Source organism: Grampus griseus (genome assembly GCF_964374135.1).
Source record: "Grampus griseus genome assembly, chromosome: 3".
NCBI lineage: Eukaryota > Metazoa > Chordata > Mammalia > Artiodactyla > Delphinidae > Grampus > Grampus griseus.
The window spans coordinates 156,478,731-156,500,867 of NC_139019.1; the positions used below are offsets into that span (position 1 = coordinate 156,478,731).

Below are 22,137 nucleotides of genomic sequence, written 5' to 3' on the forward strand. Positions count from 1 at the left end.
CACATGACAACAACCTTCCCTTTAGTATGAGACACTTTCCACTTAAAATAAGTTTATTTAAGTACAAAGAATGAGTCAACACAAAGAAGAATAGAAGTAGCCATACTTGGCCACAACTAAGCCTCTTTGGGGACCTGGGGTGACCCCCACAGGCCAGCCCTCCAGATCCCTGGGCCTCAGTCGCTGTCATGCCTGCGCTTCCTCTTGCAGCAAGTCGAGGAGTCTGAGTCATGCCTAAGGGAGACCAAGGGACACCTGGCGTGAGGGCCCCTGCCTGCCCAGCACTGTGTCTCCATCCCCAGGCAGCTGCACCTACTGGATGGGAGCAGGGGGCTGTGAGGAATCCGGACCCTTCCCGTGCTCCTTTTCTTTCCTCCTCTTCTCTTTCTTGTGCCTCTTCTTCTTTTTCTTCTCCTTCCTACTCTTCCTGTGGCTTTCAGGGCTGCAAAGGATGATACGGAGTGCCAGGAGCCTCTGGGGTTTTGGGGGTCTAGCCGGGGTGGGGCCACCACAGTAGCCACTGACCATGTGTAGCCATTTCAACCTCAAATCACTAAAGGAAACTCCTCAGTACCGTGTGTGGCCAGTGGCTACCATGGTGGGCATCACAGACACATTCCAACCACGGCAGAAAGGTCTGCAGGGCAGCACCTGACAATCTCATGGCTCCTTCCAGCCTTCCCATTGGGATGCCCCTAAACTCTTGGGGCCGGGTGGTGACCCCCTCCTGTGCTCCCCAGACCCTCGCACAAGTGGCCCATGTCTGAGCATCCTCCTCCAGGGCCCCTGACCCTGCAGGGGGTTGGTAGGCAGTCCTGAGGCTGCCCCAGGGCTCAGAATCTCCAGAGGCTCCTCAAAAGAAAAAAGGGGCTGGAGCTGGGGAGTTCACTGACTGGAGAAGCAGCCAACATGCCGAGAAAACAGTGAGTTCTGTGCCCTGGGAGGCCTTACCCCGGCTCCACCTTCTCCTCTGACCGAGGCTTCTTTTTGGCCGAGGCCGGGGAGGTCCCTGTCCGACTGCTCTCCACGCGGTGGTGCTGCCGAGAAAAGCCACAAGCCACTCAGGGGGTGTGCGGGGCGCCCTGGCATACCGACCGGCGAGAACCAGCCAGAAGCTGGGAGGGTATCCCCAAGGAGAGACGGCCTGCCCCCCTGGCCCTCAACAGGAAGAGGCACTCAGACCGCCCCCCACCCCACCATGGGATCCCAGGATGTTTGGGGGTAGTTACCGTGAACACTGAAAGCCCCAGCTTAGCAGCCTCTTTGTCTTCCCGGGACAGCGCCACTCGACCTGCAGAGCCACTGCGGGGACGTGGGTGAGATCCCCCCATGGTGAGACACACCCCCACAGACACACCCACGGCGAGGACCGCCCATCCCCAGGCCTCCCTAGAGAAGTGGTGCGCCCAGACGACCCGTGCTAGCGTCCACCTGGGCGGCTGACAGTACGGAGCCCCGAGGAGCCACGCCCTCGCGATTTCTGGGGCCCCCAAGGACCCTCTGGCCCCGCACCTGGAGCTCCCCAGGCCCAGGAGCCGGTCCACTCCCTTCTCGGGGTCACCGCCTTCCCGCTTACAGACTTCGACAAAGTCCTGTTGGGGAGGGGAGTGCAAGTGCTCACCGCAGCGCAGGGTCAGACCCCTCCCAATCCCGCCCCCGCACTCCAGGAGGGCCCACCTCTCACCTCCTTGCTCAGGCCGGTGGGCTGCTTCCTTACGTTCTTGTAGCCTCTGCGGGGGCCGCGCGTGAGCTTCAGGGAGCTGCGGGCCTCGCCTCGGCCCCTGCCCCTGCCGCGCCCCCACCCGGAGGTAAACCAACACCCTCCCCTTCCCCCCGCCCCCACCCCCACCCCGGCCCAAGCTCTCAAGGCGCACTCACAGCGCTGCCATGAGCGCCTCCTGCTCCGCCTGCCTCACAGCCGCCAGCTCCTGCTCCCGGCTCAGACCCGCGCTGTGCTCCCGGCCCTTGGCGTACCAGGTGAGGTCACGGCCCTTCTGCCAGCGGCCCACCGGGGCCATGAGCGAGTTGCCTGCGGGGAACGGAGCGCCGAGTGCTCGGCACGGCCCGCGGGTCGGCGCACCCCCAGCCCGCGAGCCCCCGGTCCCTGCGCCCCACTCACCCAGGTAGTTCTCCCTCTGCTTATCAGTCTTCACATCCTCCCAGCTGAACTGGTCCTGCCCGCCGCGCACGCCGCCCCGGCTGGAGCCGAACATGGTAACAGGCAACCCTCTACCTCCGGACTTCCCGGTACCCAGGCCCCACAGGTCCCCGCTCCCACTCACGCGTCGCACGCGGTGACGTCACGCCTGCGCCAAACCCGTGCGCTTGCGCTCTGTTCCCCCCTCGCCTCCCGAAGGTGTCCCGCCCTGGCGCGCCTGTGCCTCAGTGCCGGCCCCCGAGCGCTTGCGCACTGCCGCGGGCCCAGCGGTGGCGCTGGCAAAGGTGCGGAGGCTGAACCTGGGCACCCCAATGACAGGACAGTCGTTATTAGAAGTCACATAATGTGGGTGACGCCCCAGAGTCACTGTTCCCATTGTGTGCCGTGTTCCCTTGGCTGTGCCGGCAGAGGAGCAGGCACTGGAGAGACGTCTGCAAACCCGCACTGAGTTTCCCGGCTATAGCTGCTTGAGGTTTCGATCAGGTAGCAGGCTGCCCCAGAGACAGGGAGCCGCCAAGGTCAGGTCGCGCCTGCACCGCTCGTCCTCCGCCCTCGGGGGTACCGGCAGTGTCCAGTTCCCAAGGAAGCACACCTCATCGCGTTCGTTCCCCAGACAGCGCAGAGAACGCCTCAGTCACCCACAAAGTGTTGGCAGATGCTTCTCATTCGGCACCGTTTCGGTCATTGCTGCTGTCAGGTGATGGCTCAGTATCCGAAGTAAATTGAGCTAGTTGTAGGGCAAGCGCGTTCCGTTTATCACCAGAGCGAACCAGACTAGATTCAGTGATAACGGTGCTAGTGAGTGGAGGGGTGCCACTCTATTAGCCGACCCCTGCTGAATTGAAACCATCGGGTGAACAAATGTTCTCTGAGGAATTTACAGCAAGGTGTCAAGAGTGTTATTCTGTATGCCCTTTGTATTAGTCCTTTCACAAGACACTGCCCTCCTTCAGGTTACTCAGTGAATTCACCTGATGGGCTGGCAGGACATTAAATGAGAAGAGGCCTTTCACCTGGCCTTCCTCTGAACCTGCTTTCTCGGGGAATCCCTCACTTGCCTGACGGCTGCCGGGGGCATCCTTGAGCAAGCCAGGTTGGCAGGGCCTGAAGTGGACAGCTGCTGTGGGGGCCGGGGGGTGGTGCAGTGCAGTGGACGTCCCCGTGCAGCTGTACAGTGCTGGTGTGGTGAGTGGACCAGAAGGGGTTGGCCTTCTGATCTAGAGATAAGGTACAGGGTTCATCTCCCACAGGCTGCTGGCTCCTGCCTCCCAGGTCATGAACAGAACGCCGTCCCCACCATCTACTATATGACAGTGCTCTACAACTGGCCCTCAGGTTTATGAAAAGGAGCCTGACAACCAAGGACCTAACGAGAAGCAGCCTCAGGCCTGGGCCGGGTCAGCTGCCTTAAAAAGGCTGGGAATTGCTCCCTTGGGTCTTGCAGGAAGGCTGCCAGGGTAAAATCAACCCCTGGAGCAGAAAGGCAGCAGTCAACTGGAAGGCCTAGCAGATTGTAGCTACAATGCACTGCAGACCTCAGTGGCGTTAACAAAGAGGAGCGGCCAGTCCCTTTGGCCCCTTTGATGGGGAACACCTTCCCACTGCGTGCTGGGTAGGGCTGAGGGAGCCCTGGTGAGGGGTAGGGCAGGCCAGCTGTAGGCTAGGTGCAGATGTCCTTGGATCCCAGACACCCTGCTCCTCCCACCTACTTTTGGTGGCCACTGTGCTCCCCCAGGAGAGTCCCTGGTGCCCTGAGGCTGAAGGCAGCGCTAGAACCAAGGGGGCTCCAGGACCCAGAGGGGCAGGTACAGCAGCGGCCAGGCTTCCCTGCAGTAGGAAGAGCACCCATGACCTCGGTACTGTTGAAGGATCACATGCCCTTTGGACCTCATCCTAAAACCACAACTGACCTGATTCTAAGCTCTCCATTCAGCTCAGTTGTAGAGACCCTCAGGCTAGGGCACATGAAAAGGAAAGACAAGATGGACACAGCTTCGTGAACACATGATTTAAAGACACATGCCCCTCCCTGCTCCATAGCATCCCCCTCGGTCAGAGCAGCTTCCAGGCACCATCACTTTTTGGTCCAAAACTGCTTGTACTGCTCCACATCGAAGTCGTCACCGAGCTCTGGCTCCTCCTCCTTCTCTTTGACCTGGGCCTCTCGTTTCCGGAACCGTGCACGCCTCTCCTCTGGGGACAGAGAGTCCAGGTCCACGGGCATCTGCGGGGAGGAAGGGATGTGTACATGGCTCAGGTGGAGTGTACTAGGATGTTCTCCAGTGTCTCCACTTCACCTTGTTATCATCTACCACACAGTTTAGGTCTTATGTGTTCTGTTGGGTTTTCTCTCCCTTTAAAGCTTTTATTTTTTAAAAAACTTTTTCTGCTTGTTTTCTCAAGACGTGATAGCTTTTTGAATACACACCTCACTACTGCTTTCTCATCTTGATGTGTGGAGTGAGCTCCAGGTCACCCTCCTCCGTCTCCTCAAACAATTCTGACCCATGACTCGCCTTCCCTCCCCAGTCCAGTGATGGTGGGTTCTGACCCCATGAACCCCTAGAAGAGCAGTTTCTACAGGCTAAGACCTGCACCCCAGGGGAATGTTGGGGAAGGAAGCTTACTGTGAGTATCTGTCGAGGCTCCCGGTAGCGGATGTGGATGGTGGAACCATCCTGCTTGACCAGGAGCACAGGATAGAGGCGTGCGTAGGTCTGCCGGTGCACTCGAGTGAGTGAGGCTCTGTTGCAATCAGCCCGCTGGGAGGACATATACAGTTGGCGGCGGCTCTCAAGGGCAGCCCCTGTCACCACACGCTGCCAGAGCAGGCTGCAGACACACACGTGCTGGTCAGCGGTTGGTGCCAGGACCAGAGTGGCCACGCAGCCCAGCTCCTATGGGGGCACACAGCAACCCGCACCAGGGCAGGATGTGGTCAGAGTAGCTCCACCCCACATCCAGAAAGAGGCTGCAGGGGTGAGCCCACAAAGCTCTCAGATGGGTGAGGACAGAGTCCACAGCCAGGACCCTGGTGGGTGTCTCTGGTGAGGCCTGGCCCCATAGCTAGGGTGCTAGACTACAACATTGAGTGGGAAGCTGACTTCCAGGGGACTGCAAACCTGGTGCTTGGACTGACCATTTGAGTCCATCCCACGCCCCCTTCCCCATTCACACATTGAAGCCCTAACCCCCCGTGAGATGGTGTCAGGAGGTGGGACCTTTGGGTGGTGATTTGGATTAGATGAGGTCGTGAGGGTAGGGTGCCCCCAGTAGGATTGGTGCCCTTATAAGAGGAAGAGACCAGAGCGCTAACTCTCTCCTCCATGTGAGGACACTGCAAGAAGGCAGCCATCTCTGAACCAGGAAGAGAGACTTCACCAGAACCCTGCTGGCCCTAATCTCAGACTTCCAGCTTTCTTAAGCTGCCTGGTCTGTGGTGTTCTGCTAGGTCAGCCCAAGCAGACCGAGACAACTGGTCCACTTGGCTTCTGAGTGTGGTGGGCGCTCAGCCCTCCCGCACACAGCAGAGCACATGCTCCAAGGTGACAGGAAAGGGCTAGGTACTCTTCATGCCCCACTCTACCCAGCCACGTGACCCCACATTTGTCTCACCCACTCGGGACCTCGATTTCCCTGTCCCAGCCTTTCCCTGTGACCCCCCGCCCCAAAGTCCCTTCCAGGCTGGCTTTCATGCAAACTTGAATTCAGAGCCCCAGGCTGTGCCTCAGTCCATCCGTTTCCTCCCTCACAGGTTTGAGGAAGAATGCATTCAAACAAGTACCAGAATTTCCTGGAATTGTCGGGTACTCTGGAAGTGACCTTCTTCTCCTGGCATTCTTTTGAACACTCACGGTGGACAGGCATCCTGCACACTCACCATGTGCCTTTCCCCAAACCCCTCACTGCATGGGCAGTCACATCATTGCAGACCTTCCCAACAGCCTCCCACCTGGTCCCCATTTCAATTCCAGTTAAGTTCTCCTGCTTTGTGGGTAGTGATTCTAAAAACCTGATATTCACATCACTTCAGTAGCTCCCACCAGACTTTCAGGACTTCCCTCTCCACAAAGCAGCCAGCATGAGCACATGGGCCACGCACAGCCACAGTATGGCAGCCTCTGCTTTGGTTGTGGTTCCCACCACCCCCTGCACTCCCCAGCTGACACCTCAGGCTGAGGGCCCATCTCCTCCACTAGCCTGATGGCCTGGGGCAAGAATTGCATCTTATTTGCTATCAAGTCCCAGACCCTCCCTAGCTAAGTGCTCGTAAATTTTGGCAAAATGAATCCAGTCCCTGCCTCCAAAAGTGCAAGACTGGAGAAAGGAGGTGGTGGGCAAACTCCAGCACCAGAGGAACCTGCAGTCAGTTGGGCAGGGCCTGTACCTAAGCAGCACCAGGGAGCCCAGGGCACAGCTGCTCCAGAGAACCTGGGGTTGGTGACTCAGGAGGCTTCTGGAAGGGGCTGGAGTCAACCCTTGAGGGGAAAGAGTGGATGTTTTCCCACCAAACAGCAGCTGCAGTTCCAACATGAACCTTCTCCAGCAATGAGGGCCCTCCTGGGAACGCTGCAGCCCGAGTCCCTTCTCCATTTTCATACTAACCCACAGCTTCAGGTGCCACATCCCTCTCCCTAGATTCCACAGAAACAATTCAAAACCTGCATTCATTTTCTCCTCCATCAATACTTCTCACCTGGGGGAGACCAGGGAGTGAGAGGAACATGCAGACGGGGAGGCAGTTCTGGTGGTAAGAGAAGGAAGGCCATGATCTTCTCCATGGCTGGCCCGCAGGCTCTGAATAGGACAGTGACCACCATCACATCTGTTTGGTGCCAGGTACTCACAAGTCACTTCCATTCCTCCTTCAACACTTAAGGTGTCCACACATATGTACTTGTATGTATTCTCCAGATAAACACACTGGCTCTGGAGGTTTTCCTGAGGCAGCAGACCCTAAGGTTCTTGAGTTGGCATTCTTTGGGTGGCCCCATTACAGCAGTCCCGAGAGGCCTGGAAGTCCGTGCTTACCCAAGCAGTCTGCCCTTGGCCACCATTCCTCCTGCAGCACGTGAAAGCCCAGGGTCAGTCACTGGCCCAGTGTGTGACCTGCTAAGCAAAGAAATGAGAGATCTTTTTAAAAGGCAGGCTTTTCCAGCTAACTGATTCTCACCAAATCCCAGCCAGGAACAAATTGGTCTCCGAGACATTACCAGGTCAGTGCCAGTCTTGCCCAGTAACCTATCAGGCTTCCAGCCCTGACCTGGCATTAGAATCACCTGTGGAACGTTTTTGACCCGGAGATGCCCCAGTCCTACTCCCCAAAACTCTGACTTAGTACGTCTGCAGCAGGGCCCGGGACCTTTCTGGTGGGTTGCTGAGTCAGGGGAGCCACTCTGAGGATGGAATGCAACGTAAACGGCGAAGACTAGCTCATACCTTGTTTTCCAAGGTCATTGCATTCTCACAAAATCCAGCGAGGTAAAGATTACAAAAGGGCAGCCGCGGCTTACTAAACCTTGAGTCCCAGGGAAACTGAGGTTTCCGCGGTGACAAACCAGTTGTTTCAAATGTCGAAGACCTGATGTATCAGACATTCAGACCCCAGGAAAAGAGCCCTCCCGGCCGAGATGAGAAGGTTTGCCTCGCTATCCCCAGTCAGGGCAGGGCATCTGCAGGCTTCCTTCCGCCTTAGGACGTGACTCAGCAGAACAACGAAATGCTATAAACCTCCCAAGCGGTACCCGCCCATTCTCTCGCCCTCGAGGGCGGCTTGCGGCGGGGCCCGGACCCTCCCTTGGGGGAAGCCCTCCAAAACCCGCGCGACGCGGCGCCTTTCTGGCACCAACTTGCCACCCTCACCGCCTCCGGAGCGGCCTCGAGGACCAGCGGCCAGGCCGCCACTGGCCAATCGGGCGCCGGACTGGCCAGAGCCCAATCCACAATCACCGTAAACGCGGCTTTCAGTTCTCCTGCGGCACGGCCACAACGTCATCCGGCGGGCGCAGCGTCCTGCTGCGCTGACGTACAGCCTTGAAAGGCGGGGCGAGGCCGGCGCAGCTCTGAGCAGCTTGCACGCTGGCTGAGGCGGGTCCGGCGCCGCGAGGAAGTGCTTCTCTGAGGGGCGGAGAGAGGCCGGGCCGGCGCGGCGCTACTCTGTGACGTACGTCCCCGCGGGCGGTGGCGGCGGCCCTTCATGCTGCGGCGCCCGCTGGCCGGGCTGGCGGCGGCCGCCCTGGGCCGGGTCCCCTCGGACGGTGAGTGGCGGCCCCTCGCGTGGGGGCGGAGGTCCGGGCGCGCGCAGGCCCACGGGAGGGCCTTCCTGGGGAGTCCGGTCCCGGCCTCGCGTGTCGCTGTCTGAATCCGCGGAGGAGAGACGGGGACCGCCGCTGCTTGCGTGCGAGGGGCCGCCAGAGCCCGTGCTGAGCGCCGGTGTCGTGGACCTGCCTGAGGGACTCGGGGGGCTGTGCTCGTGAATTCTGTCATCCCGCCAGGCACTGAAATTGCCCTCGGCGGTCCTCAGTGGTTTCCAGAGTTCCGTCTCGGAGCGAGCAAAGCAGGGTAGACAAGGAGAGGGTAGTGTGTCTTCTCATGGAGTTTGCAAATTCAGGGAGGCTTTCCTTCGCTTTGAAGTTGTATCCCGTGTGTCTGTGTTTTAGAATTGCTTTTGGTAGTTACTGTTTTACTTAGACAAATTAAAAGCTGGTTCCCCTGTGTCAGTCCTCAAAATGTAGGAGGAAATTCTCCTGGCACGGGAAGCTCCAAACAGCTTGTAAAACCCCTGCAGCTTGAGGACTTCGTGCTGGATGCCATTGTGGACCCTGCAGGATGCGTGGGGGCAGAGAGGGGAGCAGCCTGACACCCCTCTCCAAGGTGGGCCACACAGCAGAGCCGAAAACCCTGCGAGATCAGGGTTTTGAAAGACCTTAGGTTGCCCCTGGTATGGCAGAGTCGCAGAAGTCCCGATTAGCTCACCCGGCCTGTAGACATATGTAGTCTACCCCGAGCTCAAGAGGAGCAGCACAGATAACAGTTGGGAAACCCTCCCGGTGGTCCAGCTTTGGTGCTATGTTTGGTTCCCAAATATTGCCAACGCAGGGGCGTCCTAGGTGGGCAGAGCTGACTGCTCCAAGGACTCCCAGCCAGGAGGGCCCCTGGGACTGCTACAGGTTCCTGGCCAGCCCCACAGCCCAGCGCTGCTGGACATTGCAGATATGGGTACTCCACGCAGGAGCAGGTTGTTGGTGGCAGGCCTTCCTGACTCGTGGGCATGGTAGCTGGGGTTCAGCTTCCCTCAGGACAAGACACCTCAAGTCTAGGTTGCTGGAGCTGCCCATCTGCTGATTTTAGACATTGTTTTGGGAGCAGTGAGAGGGAGTGAGTCTCCACCCAGATGTTGGTTTGAGGAGGAGCAGTGAGGGGTGCCACCTCACATGTTATCAATGTCTTTTGATAGGGGGTGGAGGAGGTGGAAGCTCAAGTGATGATTGGCCAGTGTGGGATGAGGCCCACGGGGACAGGAGGAGGGAGGCCAAGATGTGCTTCTCATGGTCAGCCTTGCACGAGTCCCCTGTGAGTGCCCCTTGGCAGCATGCCTGGCCAAATGTGGACTTTTCTGGACTTTTCTGTCACTCTTTCACTTCCCAGACCATGACTTGTGAGGGACCCAGGAAAACCTTCACCTTCGCCACCAGGACGGATGTGGGGTGGGTGTGGCTTCCTGTCTTATCATTGACAAGCTGAATTTCCTGCCACGTGAGCCCCCACCCTGCCCTTTTCTTGTAAGAATTCCACACACTTGCCTGCACACACCAGGCCAGCTTGTGATCTGGGTTGGTGCCACATCAGTGATAGGTGTAGTTTGCTTGGGCTTTCCTTTAGACTCTGAGAACACGTTGATCCAGCCCTTGACCTTTGTCTGGAACTGGTAAGATCAGCAGTTTATTTGAGGAGCACATTCTGCAAGTTCTGAAGTTGTACATTTTTCTTCAGCCACACCCAAACTTTTTTTTTTTAAACACTTGAACTGTTGATCTCCATCGTTTGCGTCACATTTAGCATAGCCCAAGAAACACGTTCAGAGGATTTGAGGAAGAGCAAGAAGGAAGGTATTATGATGTGGTTGGGGGTGGAAGGAAGTGACCCCAGTCCTCAAGGAGAAAAGGGGAAGCACAGAGGGTGAGCTGTTGGGGCACTGGTATGGAGGCAGGTGCTCTTCAGTCGGGCTCTGACCCCTGGCTGAACCTGTGTACCAGGCCTCTGTTCCCCCTGGGTCCGTGTCTGATCTTGTGCGTGCTGGGCCTTGATTTCCCCTGGTCCCTGGCTGAGCCTGCATGTTCCAGGCCTTGGTTTTCCCTGGTCCCTGGCTGACCCTGGGTGTGCTTGACCTTTGTTCCCCTCTCTGTGAGAGTGAACGCTGCCCCAACCAGAAGGGCTTGGGCTTTTTCTTGCTCCACGATTTGTATGTCCTGGACCCCTTTCCCTTTCATGCTCCCTCTGCCTTCCCTTAGGGCTAGAACTGAGGATCTCATGTGGGACTGAATCCCGGTTCTTCTCCTTGATGGAAAGAGATCCAGATGCAGCTGTGTAGTGCCATGACAGGCCTGAGTCCTCCATAGTGTGGCTTCTTGCCAACACTTTTGAAGGACAGGCTTCCTCTCAGGGAAGGCATGGGCTCACCCCACTGCCGGGAGAGGAGGTGAGAAGAAAATCGCTGGCTGCGTTGTGGCTCTCCCACTTCAAGTCAGGTTCTTGAAGGTTAAGTGGTTTCTTAAGGTCATTGGGCCAGGACATGTCCCACACACGGAGCACCTGAGGCCAAGGCCAGTGTAGTCCTCCTGTCCCACACAGCCTTTTTGGGGGATAGGGCATGACCAGCTATCCTAACCCAGATCAACTCATGTCTTGTGGCTTGTGTTTCGCAAGAGGGCTGATGGGGTTTGACTTTCTCTTCTGTGTATCCTCAGAGGGTTGCACCTTGTCTTAGTGTCTCATGGAGGAGTGGGGAGGGAAGTGGGGTGGTGGCCATGCCCAGCCCTTGGGACAGGGCGGGAAGGCAGGTGGAAGCAAGAAGGAGAGCAGGAAATGCTTCTCGAGGCAAGCCTTCCAGGGCTGCCTGAGGAGCTCCTCGTGAGGGGTTCCAGCAGAGAGCATTCCAGAATGCACAGGCTTGCACCAGCGACTCCTACAGAAATTGCATCCCTGATCCTTATTGCTGTCCTTGTGAAATTTCCAGTTTCTTTCCAGGAAGCTGGGGTTCAGAATGGTGGAATAGTCAAGGAGTAGAGGATACAGAGCATTCCTAACTGCCAATCAGTTCTACCAGCTGCTGGGGCCAAAATCAGGCTCAGGGGTATCTGGCACATTTGATCACTGGGACTGAGAGGCCCTGAGGTCTGTCCCACACTGAGTGTGCTCCTGTCAAAGGTGGCTTTAGTGAGCACTCTATCACCATGATCACTGGGTGGAGCCCAGTACCCAGCGACTCCCCAAGTGCCTTCTGCAGGGCTAGTCCACTCCAATGTGGTCACTGTGGCTCGGGCCCTTGTGCTAAGAGGAGGTGACCTCAGGGAGGAGCCCCACGAGAGGAAGGGCTCTGGATCCCACCCACCTCAAGGCAGTGGTGCTAGGTGGGTGCCCCCTCCCCTTGTCATCAGTAGTGTAACCTTTGAAGGAGGGCACGATGGATGGCCAGCACTGGGAAGGCCTGGGGCCTGGACTTGAGGGGCAGGTTGGGGCTCAGGAGGATACCCTGTGAGGAGTGGGCTGGCAGGGTAGGGTGATGATTTGGACCCAGGCAGGGAGTTAACTTTGCAGCCATCAGCCAATCCCCATGCGTGCATACATACCTGCTGCTTACTGCCAGTGGTTGTTGGGCTGGGGATGGGAGGTCTCAGTGGGATGCAGGTGCCGTGCCCATGCCCCCAGGGTTCACAACATGGGGTAGAAAGCCAGATAGAAGCCAGGTAAGATGATGAGTAAGACTTGTGCACAGCATGCTCCTTGAGGGTTTCAGGCGCTGGGACTTCCACGTGTAGTGTTTGGTCCTGTTTGAAGACATGTCTTCCCTATGCAGGTTTGCAGTGTCCAGATGTTAGAGCTTATGACCACAACATCTGGCCATGATTGCAGGCATGGGGAACAGGGCAGGAACTGCCAGGGAAACATGTTAGGGGCCTGTGTGCTGGCCTGGAGGCACAGGGCAGGTCAAGACCATGTAGCCTCTGGGTGTTGCTGGCAGGTTTACAGTTGAGGGCTGTGGGACGTGAGGGCGGGGCACCTGTTCAAGTTGGCAAAGGAGCATAGTGTTCCTGAGGGGCTTCTTCATAGATAAGCAGGATGGGTCCTCCCCTCCCTGGAGGTGGATACCCCAAGTTGGATCCAGAAGGCACCAGCTGCATCCACTGAGTTGAGGATTTGTTGCTGTGAGCAAGGCCCAGGTAGGCTTTCTGGTCCATCTCTTGTGAGCATTGCCATGTGTCCACTTGATGTTGCCCCCGCCCTGGAGAAACTCACATTCCTGTGGCGCCTACATGCTGCCGGGTCCTGGGAAGACCTACACTGCTGAACAACCACAGCCCTCCTGCTTGCAAGGTGGGGAGGCAGTGTGTGTGCGGCGGTGACTCGGCCCAGTCCAGAGGCCAGGCAGTGTGGTGGCAGACCCCAGCCTCCATTGCCTTTCTCTTGCCAGGGCTCCTCTAGGAGCAGCAACCTTACTCAGGGACTGACTGGCCCCCAATATCTCCTCTGTCCTCCTATGCCCCTCCACCCCGACGTAGCTCTCTCCACAACCGTGGTCACTCACTGTCAAGTCAGGACAGACCCAGGGGGGTGGGCTGGGTTGCCCACAGGACATTCATTCTGCAAAGGAAGGAACTTTGTGAAGGCCAACAGTGAGCCAGAGATGAGACCTTCCCATGCACCAGTCCTTAGGGTAGGGCGGGGGCTGCGGTCTATTGGGCAGCAACAGCAGTGGGCTTAGAGTCGGACACACACACATGTGGGCATTTGTATGGTGGCACTGTGTCTGGGTGGGAAAGTCAAGACACCAGAAAGGAATTGGGAGTCCAGTGGGACCGTTGCTAGATAAAAACGGTGTACTGTTGTCATAGGAAACTTGGAAGAGACAAGGGAACTAAGAACGGGTCACTTAGAAGTGACAGGTAATTGATGAGCTCCTCTGGGTCCATTTCTTCTATCTCTCTTCAGCAGGGGAACGTATCTGTTTCCCGACTCCTTCTCCGGGGTGTTTGCATATGGCATGATGGTCCCAGAATAGCTAGCTATGCTTTAGCCAGATTACCCAGGTTGGCCTCATTGCGGATTAGGGAAGCAGTGACCACCTGGGGCCCGGCTGGAGAGCTGCCCTGGGCTAGATGACTGGGTGTCCCCAAGCAGAGTGGCCTGTCCCTCCTGGGCCTCATCGCTGGTCTGCTGGCCACTGACTGCTCCTCCACACCTTACCAGTCACCCCACAGACAGAGCCCTGCTGGTGTAGGCCAGCTCACCACACGCCCTCCCAGGGTCTCCCTCCAGAGCAACACATAGCCTCCCAGCCCCCTAGCTCAGTGCCTGCCTCAATTCCTGTCTTCTGAGGCTCCAGATGCACCTGACCTTCCTCAGCCCGTCTTGTTCATGTGGCTGGGTGGGCAAGTGCGCATCTCTAGGGTGAGCAGCAGCCTTTGCCCTCTGCTGAGCAGGTGGTGCTGGCTGCCCTGGGAGGGATTTAGTGCTTAGAGGGTGGGGAGCAGGCAAGGATTACCACTCTCCTCTCAGCTCATCCCGAGCAGCCCCAAGGTGAGCACGGAGGCTGCACCCCACGCAGAAGGTAGGTCCTGTATGAGGGGTGCTGGGGTGATCCGATGGGCACAGAGCAGGCTAAGCTGATGCTTCCAGAGCTCCCCCACTATTCCTGCCCTCGGCGTGTTCACCTGTGGCAGGTGTGTGAGCCCTGTGCTATGAGCTGGGAGGGTGGCACCCATTGCTCTCCTGCTGGCTTCATGAGACCCAAGGATCAGAGAAGGGGAGTCAGGAAGCTGTGGTCGTTTGTGGTCAGCCCCTTGCTTTTCAGTGGAAGTTCCCAGAAGAGAGCTTGGATTCCGCTGACCTTGACCAAGGGCACCTCTGGGGTGTGGTGCCAGGAGACACAGGAATTGGGACCCGGACATGCCCCTCCCAGGAGCTCCTTGACAGTGGGATAGGAGTGGACAGCTGGGGAGGCCACACATTTGTGGTCAGTGCATGTATTACCAGGTAGCACACCCAAAGGGAGGCATAGCCAGGGTTTGAGCATGGCTCTGAGTGACTGCCCACAGCTCTGCCCAGTTTCTGGGGTGAATTCACTTGGGGCAGAGGTGGGGGCACTGCAGCCACCTCGCCCACTTCCATAGGGAGCAAGGCCCTGCTGATATTTGTCTCCCCCGTCCCCCGCTACAGGGATGTCAGGACCAAGGCCCGTTGTCCTGAGCGGACCCTCAGGGGCTGGGAAGAGCACCCTACTGAAGAGACTCCTGCAGGAACACAGCAGCATCTTCGGCTTCAGCGTGTCCCGTGAGGCCCCAGGGGAGGTGGGGGAGGGTCTCAAGGAAGCTGGGGGCGGGGACCCCTGCTGACATGCTCTGAAGCCCCCCACACTCCCACACGGTGGGGCGGAAGCCCCCACACTGCTGACCCTAACCTGGAGCCTCCTCTCCCACACCCCCAGATGGGCTGAGCCAGGCCCTGTGGGCAAGGCCCTGGGGATGGGATGCCTGGGGCTCCAGGTGTTGTCCCAAGTCAGTCACTGGTACTTGTTCCTAGACACCACAAGGGACCCGAGGCCAGGAGAGGAGAACGGCAAAGGTGAGCTTGGCCAGCCTCAGTGCTCCAGCACAGGAGTGGAGCAGCCCTCCCTTTGTCAGAGTGATGCATGAGGCCTCAGTCTCCCTCCCCATCAGCTCCTCCTCCTTTGCAGATTACTACTTTGTGACCAGGGAGGTGATGCAGCGGGACATTGCCGCTGGAGACTTCATCGAGCATGCCGAGTTCTCAGGGAACTTGTATGGGACCAGGTGAGCCATGCTTGGGGCCCTCCCTTCCTCCAGTTCTCTCAGGAACCTAGAGTGGGCAGCCCAGGCAGGGGTATCTCTCTGTGGGCACTGAGCAGCGGGTGTCCCCTTGACTGGGCCCCAGGTGGGGGGTTTCTTTCTATGGGCTGTCTGGGCAGTTGGGGCAAGGGACCCAGCCCCCCAGGGGTCAGGATGGAGCCACAGTCAGGGCTCTCTGGGCCACTCCCTCCTGGCCCAGCCCCACTTGTGTCTACCTGGCCAGGCTGCTGTGAGAACAGTGGGCCACACGAGGGCCTGGTATGCAATGAGGACTTGGAGGACCTGGGTCTCATAGGTCGGCAGGTTGCACTTTTCCCCACCACCACCTCCAGCCCCTGGGGTAGCCTGAGAGGGTCCCTGGCACAACAGCAGCTGCCCCTTCCAACAACCCACCAGAGCGGGGTCTTTGCTGGCTCCTCGCACCTGGCTTGCAAGGCCTGGAAGCAGTGCCTTGACACAGGCAGGCGTGCCTCTGTGCATAGCCTGTCCCTCAGCCACCTAGCTGGGTGAGGCAGGGACCCCACAGGACCCAGCATACTCTGCCCCAGGTGCAGATGGGAAGAGTGGTGGGCTGCCAAGTGGGGTCATTTGGCCACTGTTGGGACACTCAATGCCTGCTGAGGGGCAGTGCCCCCAGTGGATGAGGAGCACGTGGCACGTGGTGACCCTAGGGTGAGGGGCCAAGGCCTACAAAGGGTGGCCGGGGATGAGGAAGCCCAAGGGCGTGCCGTGTAGTTCTGTGGGGGCCATAGCCAGGGCATCCGTCTCCAAGCAGGGCCCCAGCATGCAGGATATGGGAGGGTGGTCGCCATCGCTAGCCTGAGGGCACGATCCAGGGGGTGATGCCAGAAACTTCTGGAGGCATGATTGGCGGGTGGGACTGATTGGGGTGATGGAGTGGTGTGGGGCCTGGGAGCAGGTGCCAGGAGAAGGAGAGGCCCTGGGCCAGGGTCTGAAGGCGCCCCTCCCTACTGCCACACCAGACCAGCAGAGGGCCCCCTTGTGCAAGGGTTGCTCAGGGAGTACTTCCAGAAAGAGGGAACAGATGCCACAGTTAGGGTGGGCCCCTGTGGGCACCCCCAGAGAGGCCCAGAGCAAGAGATGGGCAGTAGATGGTCCCACTGAGGCTCTTCGAGGCCGTGGGGTCTGCTAGGGCCTCAGGAGCCCACAGCTGAGCAACCCCCTCCTATCATCCCCCAGCAAAGCAGCTGTGCGGGCCGTGCAGGCCATGAACCGCATCTGCGTGCTGGATGTGGACCTGCAGGGCGTGCGCAACATCAAGAAGACCGACCTGCAGCCCGTCTACATCTTTGTGCAGCCACCCTCACTGGATGTCCTGGTGGGGGCTGAGGGAGGAGGGCGGGGGGGCAACCCTGGAGGCTCTGACCTTCTGACTTTCATACTTCGTCTCAGGAGCAGCGGCTGCGGCAGCGGAACACAGAGACGGAAGAGAGCCTGGCTAAGCGTCTGGCTGCTGCCCGGGCTGACATGGAGAGCAGTGAGTGTGGGCACCTATCCCTCCGTGTCCCTGGACCCTCTCCAACCCCCACAGTAGAACAGTCCCACCCAGCAAGGGGCAGAGGAGGGCTGGAGCCATCACCCAGCACTGTGGTCCACGTGAAGGGTCCCCGGACCCCCTCCTCTGTCACCAGAGCCTCCACTGACCCTGCCCCCACCCTCAGGCGAGGAGCCCGGCCTGTTTGACCTGATCATCGTCAACGACAGTCTGGACAAGGCCTACTGGGCCCTGAAGGAGGCGCTCTCCGAGGTGGGCTGGGGGTGGAGGTGGGGCCTCAGACCTCTGTCTGGCAAACGGGGAAAATAGGCTGGGACAGGTGATATGGCGGCCCCAGGCCCTGGGCGAGACCCTCTTCCTTTTCCCAGCCTCTCTTCCTTTCTCCCCGGCAGGAAATAAAGAAGGCTCAAGCAACTGGTCACTCCTGAGCAGGCCCACCGGCTATAACTCCTCAGGTGGGGCCTAGGGCCTGGCACCCACCCGCAGCGGGCCAGGATCTCCGGCGGTGGCTCTGCTCACCTCAGCTAGCACCCAGGGTTTGGGGTGCTGCCTATCTTCCCTCACTCCCCCACCGTGACTGGAGGAGTTTGCTCTCACCCCCTCTCCCCATGTCCATTTCTAGGCTTCCTCCCCACCCTGCCCTATCAACCCCCCTCCCATGGAAGCTGGGCCAACATCCAAATAAAAAACTGCTGGGTTAGAGTGTCCTTGAGCCCTTGGATCATGGCCCTGGGTGGGTGGGGCCACGGTATACCACTCCAGACCCACCCCCCACCCCACCCTGCTCTTGGCAACCACGCCCTAACTGGCCAGCCCCTGGAGGTCCTTGGGCAGCAGCATCCATCTGACATCTGCTGCTCTGGGCTGCCGGCCCCCAGAGAGGGCTGCCCCTGAGCCGCTGCACGCTACTTGCCCAGGGCTCCCACCAGGTGGGTGCGGGGCCTCATCCCCCACTGTCTCTTTGAGTTGCCATTGAGGCCGGGGTCAGAAGGTCCTGGGGGCTTATCCTGCATGAACCACTCCTCCTGGTCCCTGAGCTGGGCTGATGGTGGCAGAGGAACAGACATTGCATACCTGAGGAGGGACTGAGACTACAGAGGATGGACCTCTGCATCTGGGGGCCTTGTGCATGGCCCACTGGGGCTCTGGCCGGCCGTAATGTTCCTGGAGAGGCCTGCCCAGGGAAGACACCTGGGGGCCTCTGTTAGGGTTCCAGGCTCTGTGGAGTCTCAGAAGATACCTCCAAAAGCTGCCCATCTCAAGTTGGGGCAGCTGAGTTGTACTAGGCACAGGAGGCACTCGCCTGAGCCCTGGTCCATGCCCAGGCCATGCTCCTATGGTGGAACCCAGACAGATGGTGGATGCAGACCTGGAGGAGGCAGGGAACCCAGACAAATAGAAAGGCTGGGCTCCATCCAAAAGTCCAGATGAACAGCGGAGGGCAGGCGGGAGCTGGGCCTGGACACTGGACGGTGGGCAGAGGGGCGCTGGGCAGCCCCTAGGCCTGGGGGCAAGTGAAATGGGACTGGGCTGCCTCCTGACCTACTGTACAGCCTGGGAGAGACTGGTTCCCTCTCTGGGACCCATCCAGCCCCAGGGACAATCAGGGATTCAGACCCCGAGCCTCAGGGGGAACAATGGAGCCCTTGAAGGCCCTCCCCCCACATTGTGCTTGGTGGTGAGAGGTGGCCCTGGGTCGTGTCGGGCCCTGGACTTAGCCGGGTGCACACCCTCAGGAGGGCTGGTGTCCAGCCGGCCAGCAGGTGGAAGGGCTCAGAAGGACTTGTTTCCTGGCCTGGAAAAGGTAGGGTACCACCAGGGGACCAGGTTTGGGGTGCCCTTTGGGGCTGAGCAGCACCCTGTTTACTCTGGGCCCAGGGTCTCAGGGGCCTGGACTCAACTCTCTTGGAACAGCCAACCCCAGGAGATAACGGGTGCTGAGCCTGGTCGGGTGGCCCTCCATTCTGGGGGTCTGTCCATCTCAGGCCCACTGCCCTCACAGGGCCATCAGTCTGGGTGGTGATTCAGCTGCAGTAAGACTCAAGGGTAGGAGGAGGTAGAGGCAGAAGTCTGCCCCTCCCCCTCCCCCAGAAGCTGCTCAGGCCAGCTGATGAGCAAGGGGGGAAGGGGGTGGGCCTCAGAGCAGCTAGGACCCCTCAGGCCATGTGGGACTGGCCAGCCCCTGCCAGCTAGGCAGCTGCAGTGTATCCAGAGGCTGATGCCTTGGGCTATTCAGCCCTGGGGGGAGGTTGGGGAGCCCCAACTCTTCCACATGGGCAGACAAGCTGTAGTTGGTACACCTGCCTGCTGTCCACACTGCTCTTGGTTTAGCCTTTATGTGGCCACGGGCACCTCCTAAACCCTTGTGGCCACCTGCTAGGTCTTGCGTCCTCAGATCTGGGTCCTGGAGGTTAGCAGAGCAGAACAGACTCCTGTTCTCCAGGAGCAGCACCCATTGCGCCACAGATGTGAGTTGTCTGGATGTGGATTGCGTGCAGGGTGGCTGAACATGAATGGGGAGCGGGACTGGGCTGGGGTCCCGACAAGGGGCAGCATGGCTGACGGGCGGCAGCTGGTCCTGTGGTATGCCCGGCTGTTGGAGGAGCAGGTGGACACAACAGGTGTTCAGGGCAGGAAGGGGGTATGCAGGGCAGAGAGAGTGGCACTGCCACACACTGAGGGGGCAGAGCCTGCAGTGGCTTTAACGCGGCGTTTTGGGCCGCATCAGGGTGGAGGGTTGAAGGAGGGGTTGAAAATGGGGGCACCTCATGGAGTCCGAGGGGCACAGTGTCCTGCCCTTGGCCAGCAATGCCTGGGGAGGTCCTTGAGGGGGCACCGAGCTTGGGCAGGGGTCCTGGTTCAGCCTCACACCCTTGCTCCTCCTGACACCTCCCGCTGCCAAAGCCCAGGGTTCTACGGCCCAGGCCACCCTGTAGCAGCAGTTCCTGGCCTGGCTGCAGGAGCGGTACAGGCTGCGCCACCATGACTCACTCCCTAGGCCTGTCCCCACCGCACCCTCCACTCCTGCAGGAGGCCCCTCACTTCCCAGGTTCCAGGCTGGAGCAGAGAAGAGAGGGGGCCCCCTCGTTCCTCCACAGACCCAGAGTGCCATGTCCTAAGGTCACCATGGGACGTGGTTACCAGCCCAGCCACCTGCACCTCCAGAGGCCCTGGGAGGGAGGAGGGCCCTCCCACCTCAGGTTTACACCAACCCTCCCCAGAGCTTCCAGGCAGGGCTCCATTGCCTCAGACATTGAATCATCCCACTGGCATTTGCTGAGCGTTTGTGTGATTGGGGGCACTGAGCATGCAGTAGGGACACCTCACTCTTCTGGCTGTGGAGGGAGCTTCCCAGAGGAAGGCCATTGGAGCAGTACAAGGCAGAAAGCAGTGCGTGTGTGTGCCTGAGCGTGAGGATGAAGTGTGTGGGCGTGCAAATGCGTGTATACGTGTGTGGGTATGCAGTTGTTAGAGGGAGGGAGTCCAGACATGGTCAGCTCTGAGGTGGGCAGGAGCAGGTCAGGAAGTTCCTGAGGACCTCTGAGGATATGGGTTTTGTGCTGAGAGCCCCAGGCTCCCTGGGACCCAACCCAGTGGGGCCTGTGTCCCCACCTTGGGGTGCCTGCAGGAGGGGAGATGGGGGTAGGGGACTGGGAAGGGAACCTGGTCACTAGCTGGTGTCTACACTGTGGGAGGCTGTGGTGTGCACTGGAGTTGCTGGGGGTGGATGGATGTGGCAGAGGGTCCCCAGGCCTGGGGTCTGGGTTTTGGGCACCTGGGTTGGGGGCGGGTGCACACCTCTCAGTGGCCAGGGGGTTCAGGCAGGACACAACTGGGGCATCTGGGACAGGGGCACAGGGAGGGAGGGACATGGAAGACAACCCACAGAACCACTACCAAACTGACAAGGGGGAGACCTCGTGGGCATCCTAAGGCCAGGCTGTGAGGGAGGCCACCATTGGGAGGCCTGGGGACTAGTGGAGGTGGAGAGAAATCAGATTTCTTCAGGCATACAGCACTGGGGACTGAGCAAGGCAAGTACTGCAGCCCCACTCTCTGAGTAAGAACTCTCCCCCACAGGGCACTTCAGTGGGTGGGTAGGCAAGCAGCAGGAGGGAGACCTTAGCCTGGGAGGTGGGTGGAGTGCAGGAGCAGCCCCTGGTCCCTGATGTAAGGCCTCAAGTCTCCCAGGGCTGAGTCCGCCTTGGGCTACTTGTAGGTACTCATGTAGAGGAAGGACCACCCAGTGCCAGGTACGTGCAGGAATCTGAGTCCTCAGGAAGGGAAAGAGGTTATCTGAGATGCCCAGATTCCCAGGGAAGGGTTCCACCAGTCCTCTTAGTGAGCTGAGCACTCCACTCTGGGGGGGTGGGGGTGGGGCAGCCAGGCAGCCCCACCTCAGCCAGAGGAAGTCCACCCACCATGAGAGGGGGCACATGGGAGGAAGCTGGGCCAGGGATGGAAAGGAAATGGCTGGGCAGGCCTTGACCTCACTACTACAGGAGGAGGCACTGGGCATCTCTGGTTCTCAGCCTCTGACCACTCCCCCCACCACCAGCCCAGGACCTTTGTTCAGACCCAGGGGTGAAAGGGGCTTGAAGCGGGGAGAGCCCAGCTGCCCACCCCTGCAGGAGCCACTCCATTGGTGCCAGAACCAGGTGGGCAGGGCCCAGCTCACCCCAGCACAAGTCATCCTGATGCCCACTGGAGCCCATGGTGCCTGCCTATCACTCTCCTCCCAATAGGGTGCCTCCTTGGGCAACTTGGTGAAGATGACCCCAGCCCCCTTCATGGGGATCCCCCATGTGTGCCCTGCACCCTGCCCAGTCACCCCTCCCTCCGCTGACCCCACACCCTTTACTGAACACTCCCAGGCCTGCCCCCTCCCAGACCTTGACACCCAGGTGCACCTGGGCCCCTTCTCCCCAAACCTCGTCCTGGATCCCACTTGAGTGGCCCCCATCCGCACTTGCTCTAATATGTAGCTTTGGATGAGATTCCCTCTGAACAAAGGTCCCAGCAAATGCCAGGGCCTTGTTCCCTGAGGGGCCAGCACCCCCTCACACACCCTCCTCTCCTGCTGGCCCAGCCCAGAGCCAAGCTCCCACTGGCTGCCTGCCATCAGCACTGGGCAGCCATGGGCCTGGCCTTTGCCTCCCACTGCCCCATCTCTGTGTTGGGGTCCTTCTTGCACCCCACAGCCCCAGGACAGGTCACAAGCAAAACTCCCAGCTCTGTGCTTGAAGCCTCCAGACATAGAGAAATACGTTCCAGATGGGACAAGACAGGGAGAGGGAACTTGAAGTGATGGAGTAGGAAACCATTTTAAATAAGGTTTTTAATTTTACAACACGTGTGATTTACAGAGAAGCTATAAA

At 59.2% G+C, this 22,137-nt stretch overlaps 3 protein-coding genes across 14 annotated transcripts; 1 reads left to right on the forward strand and 2 right to left on the reverse strand.

Annotated features, from left to right (window-relative positions):
* Positions 1-41: 41 nt before the first annotated feature.
* Positions 42-2,299, reverse strand: LOC309820282 (multiple myeloma tumor-associated protein 2 homolog). Its single transcript, XM_082650958.1, has 8 exons — positions 2,120-2,299; positions 1,879-2,029; positions 1,685-1,730; positions 1,513-1,592; positions 1,230-1,302; positions 952-1,037; positions 317-442; positions 42-234 (listed from the first exon to the last, which is right to left on the reverse strand). The coding sequence occupies exons 1-8, from the start codon at positions 2,211-2,213 to the stop codon at positions 177-179; spliced, it is 714 nt and encodes a 237-aa protein (XP_082507084.1). The 5' UTR covers positions 2,214-2,299; the 3' UTR covers positions 42-176.
* A 1,852-nt stretch (positions 2,300-4,151) lies between these two features.
* Positions 4,152-8,228, reverse strand: MRPL55 (mitochondrial ribosomal protein L55). 7 transcript variants are annotated; one of them, XM_082650077.1, is made up of 4 exons: positions 8,108-8,228; positions 7,190-7,267; positions 4,786-4,990; positions 4,152-4,382 (listed from the first exon to the last, which is right to left on the reverse strand). In XM_082650077.1, exons 2-4 carry the CDS (start codon positions 7,213-7,215, stop codon positions 4,233-4,235), a joined length of 381 nt encoding a protein of 126 aa, XP_082506203.1. In that variant the 5' UTR covers positions 7,216-7,267; positions 8,108-8,228; the 3' UTR covers positions 4,152-4,232. The 7 variants fall into 7 exon arrangements, with proteins under 7 accessions (XP_082506203.1, XP_082506204.1, XP_082506201.1 ...); XM_082650078.1 differs by having other exon boundaries at positions 7,190-7,270; positions 8,108-8,216; XM_082650075.1 differs by having other exon boundaries at positions 8,021-8,163.
* Positions 8,229-8,288: 60 nt separating this feature from the next.
* Positions 8,289-17,464, forward strand: GUK1 (guanylate kinase 1). Of its 6 annotated transcripts, none has more exons than XM_082650068.1 (9): positions 8,297-8,415; positions 8,879-9,031; positions 14,594-14,707; positions 14,957-14,998; positions 15,111-15,207; positions 16,444-16,582; positions 16,657-16,741; positions 16,896-17,011; positions 17,152-17,464. In XM_082650068.1, exons 2-9 carry the CDS (start codon positions 8,965-8,967, stop codon positions 17,185-17,187), a joined length of 696 nt encoding a protein of 231 aa, XP_082506194.1. In that variant the 5' UTR covers positions 8,297-8,415; positions 8,879-8,964; the 3' UTR covers positions 17,188-17,464. The 6 variants fall into 6 exon arrangements, with proteins under 6 accessions (XP_082506196.1, XP_082506198.1, XP_082506194.1 ...); XM_082650071.1 differs by having other exon boundaries at positions 16,926-17,011; XM_082650069.1 differs by having other exon boundaries at positions 8,373-8,415; positions 8,946-9,031.
* Positions 17,465-22,137: the final 4,673 nt, after the last annotated feature.

Excerpts from the sequence above, each read along its gene's own strand:
- GUK1 (XM_082650068.1), top strand. The coding sequence starts at position 8,965 with ATGCCATTGTGGACCCTGCAGGATGCGTGGGGGCAGAGAGGGGAGCAG. Across the intron at positions 14,708-14,956 it reads CTTCGGCTTCAGCGTGTCCC|ACACCACAAGGGACCCGAGG; the intron begins GTGAGGCCCCAG and ends ACTTGTTCCTAG. Across the intron at positions 16,742-16,895 it reads CCGGGCTGACATGGAGAGCA|AGCCTCCACTGACCCTGCCC; the intron begins GTGAGTGTGGGC and ends CTCTGTCACCAG.
- MRPL55 (XM_082650074.1), bottom strand. The coding sequence starts at position 7,018 with ATGGAAGTGACTTGTGAGTACCTGGCACCAAACAGATGTGATGGTGGT. Across the intron at positions 4,991-6,854 it reads CACTCCCTGGTCTCCCCCAG|CCTGCTCTGGCAGCGTGTGG; the intron begins GTGAGAAGTATT and ends GTGTGTCTGCAG. Across the intron at positions 4,383-4,785 it reads AGCCTCGACAGATACTCACA|ATGCCCGTGGACCTGGACTC; the intron begins GTAAGCTTCCTT and ends TCCTCCCCGCAG.
- LOC309820282 (XM_082650958.1), bottom strand. The coding sequence starts at position 2,213 with ATGTTCGGCTCCAGCCGGGGCGGCGTGCGCGGCGGGCAGGACCAGTTC. Across the intron at positions 1,731-1,878 it reads GAGGCGCTCATGGCAGCGCT|AGGCTACAAGAACGTAAGGA; the intron begins GTGAGTGCGCCT and ends CGGCCCCCGCAG. Across the intron at positions 443-951 it reads GAGGAGAAGGTGGAGCCGGG|CCCTGAAAGCCACAGGAAGA; the intron begins GTAAGGCCTCCC and ends CATCCTTTGCAG.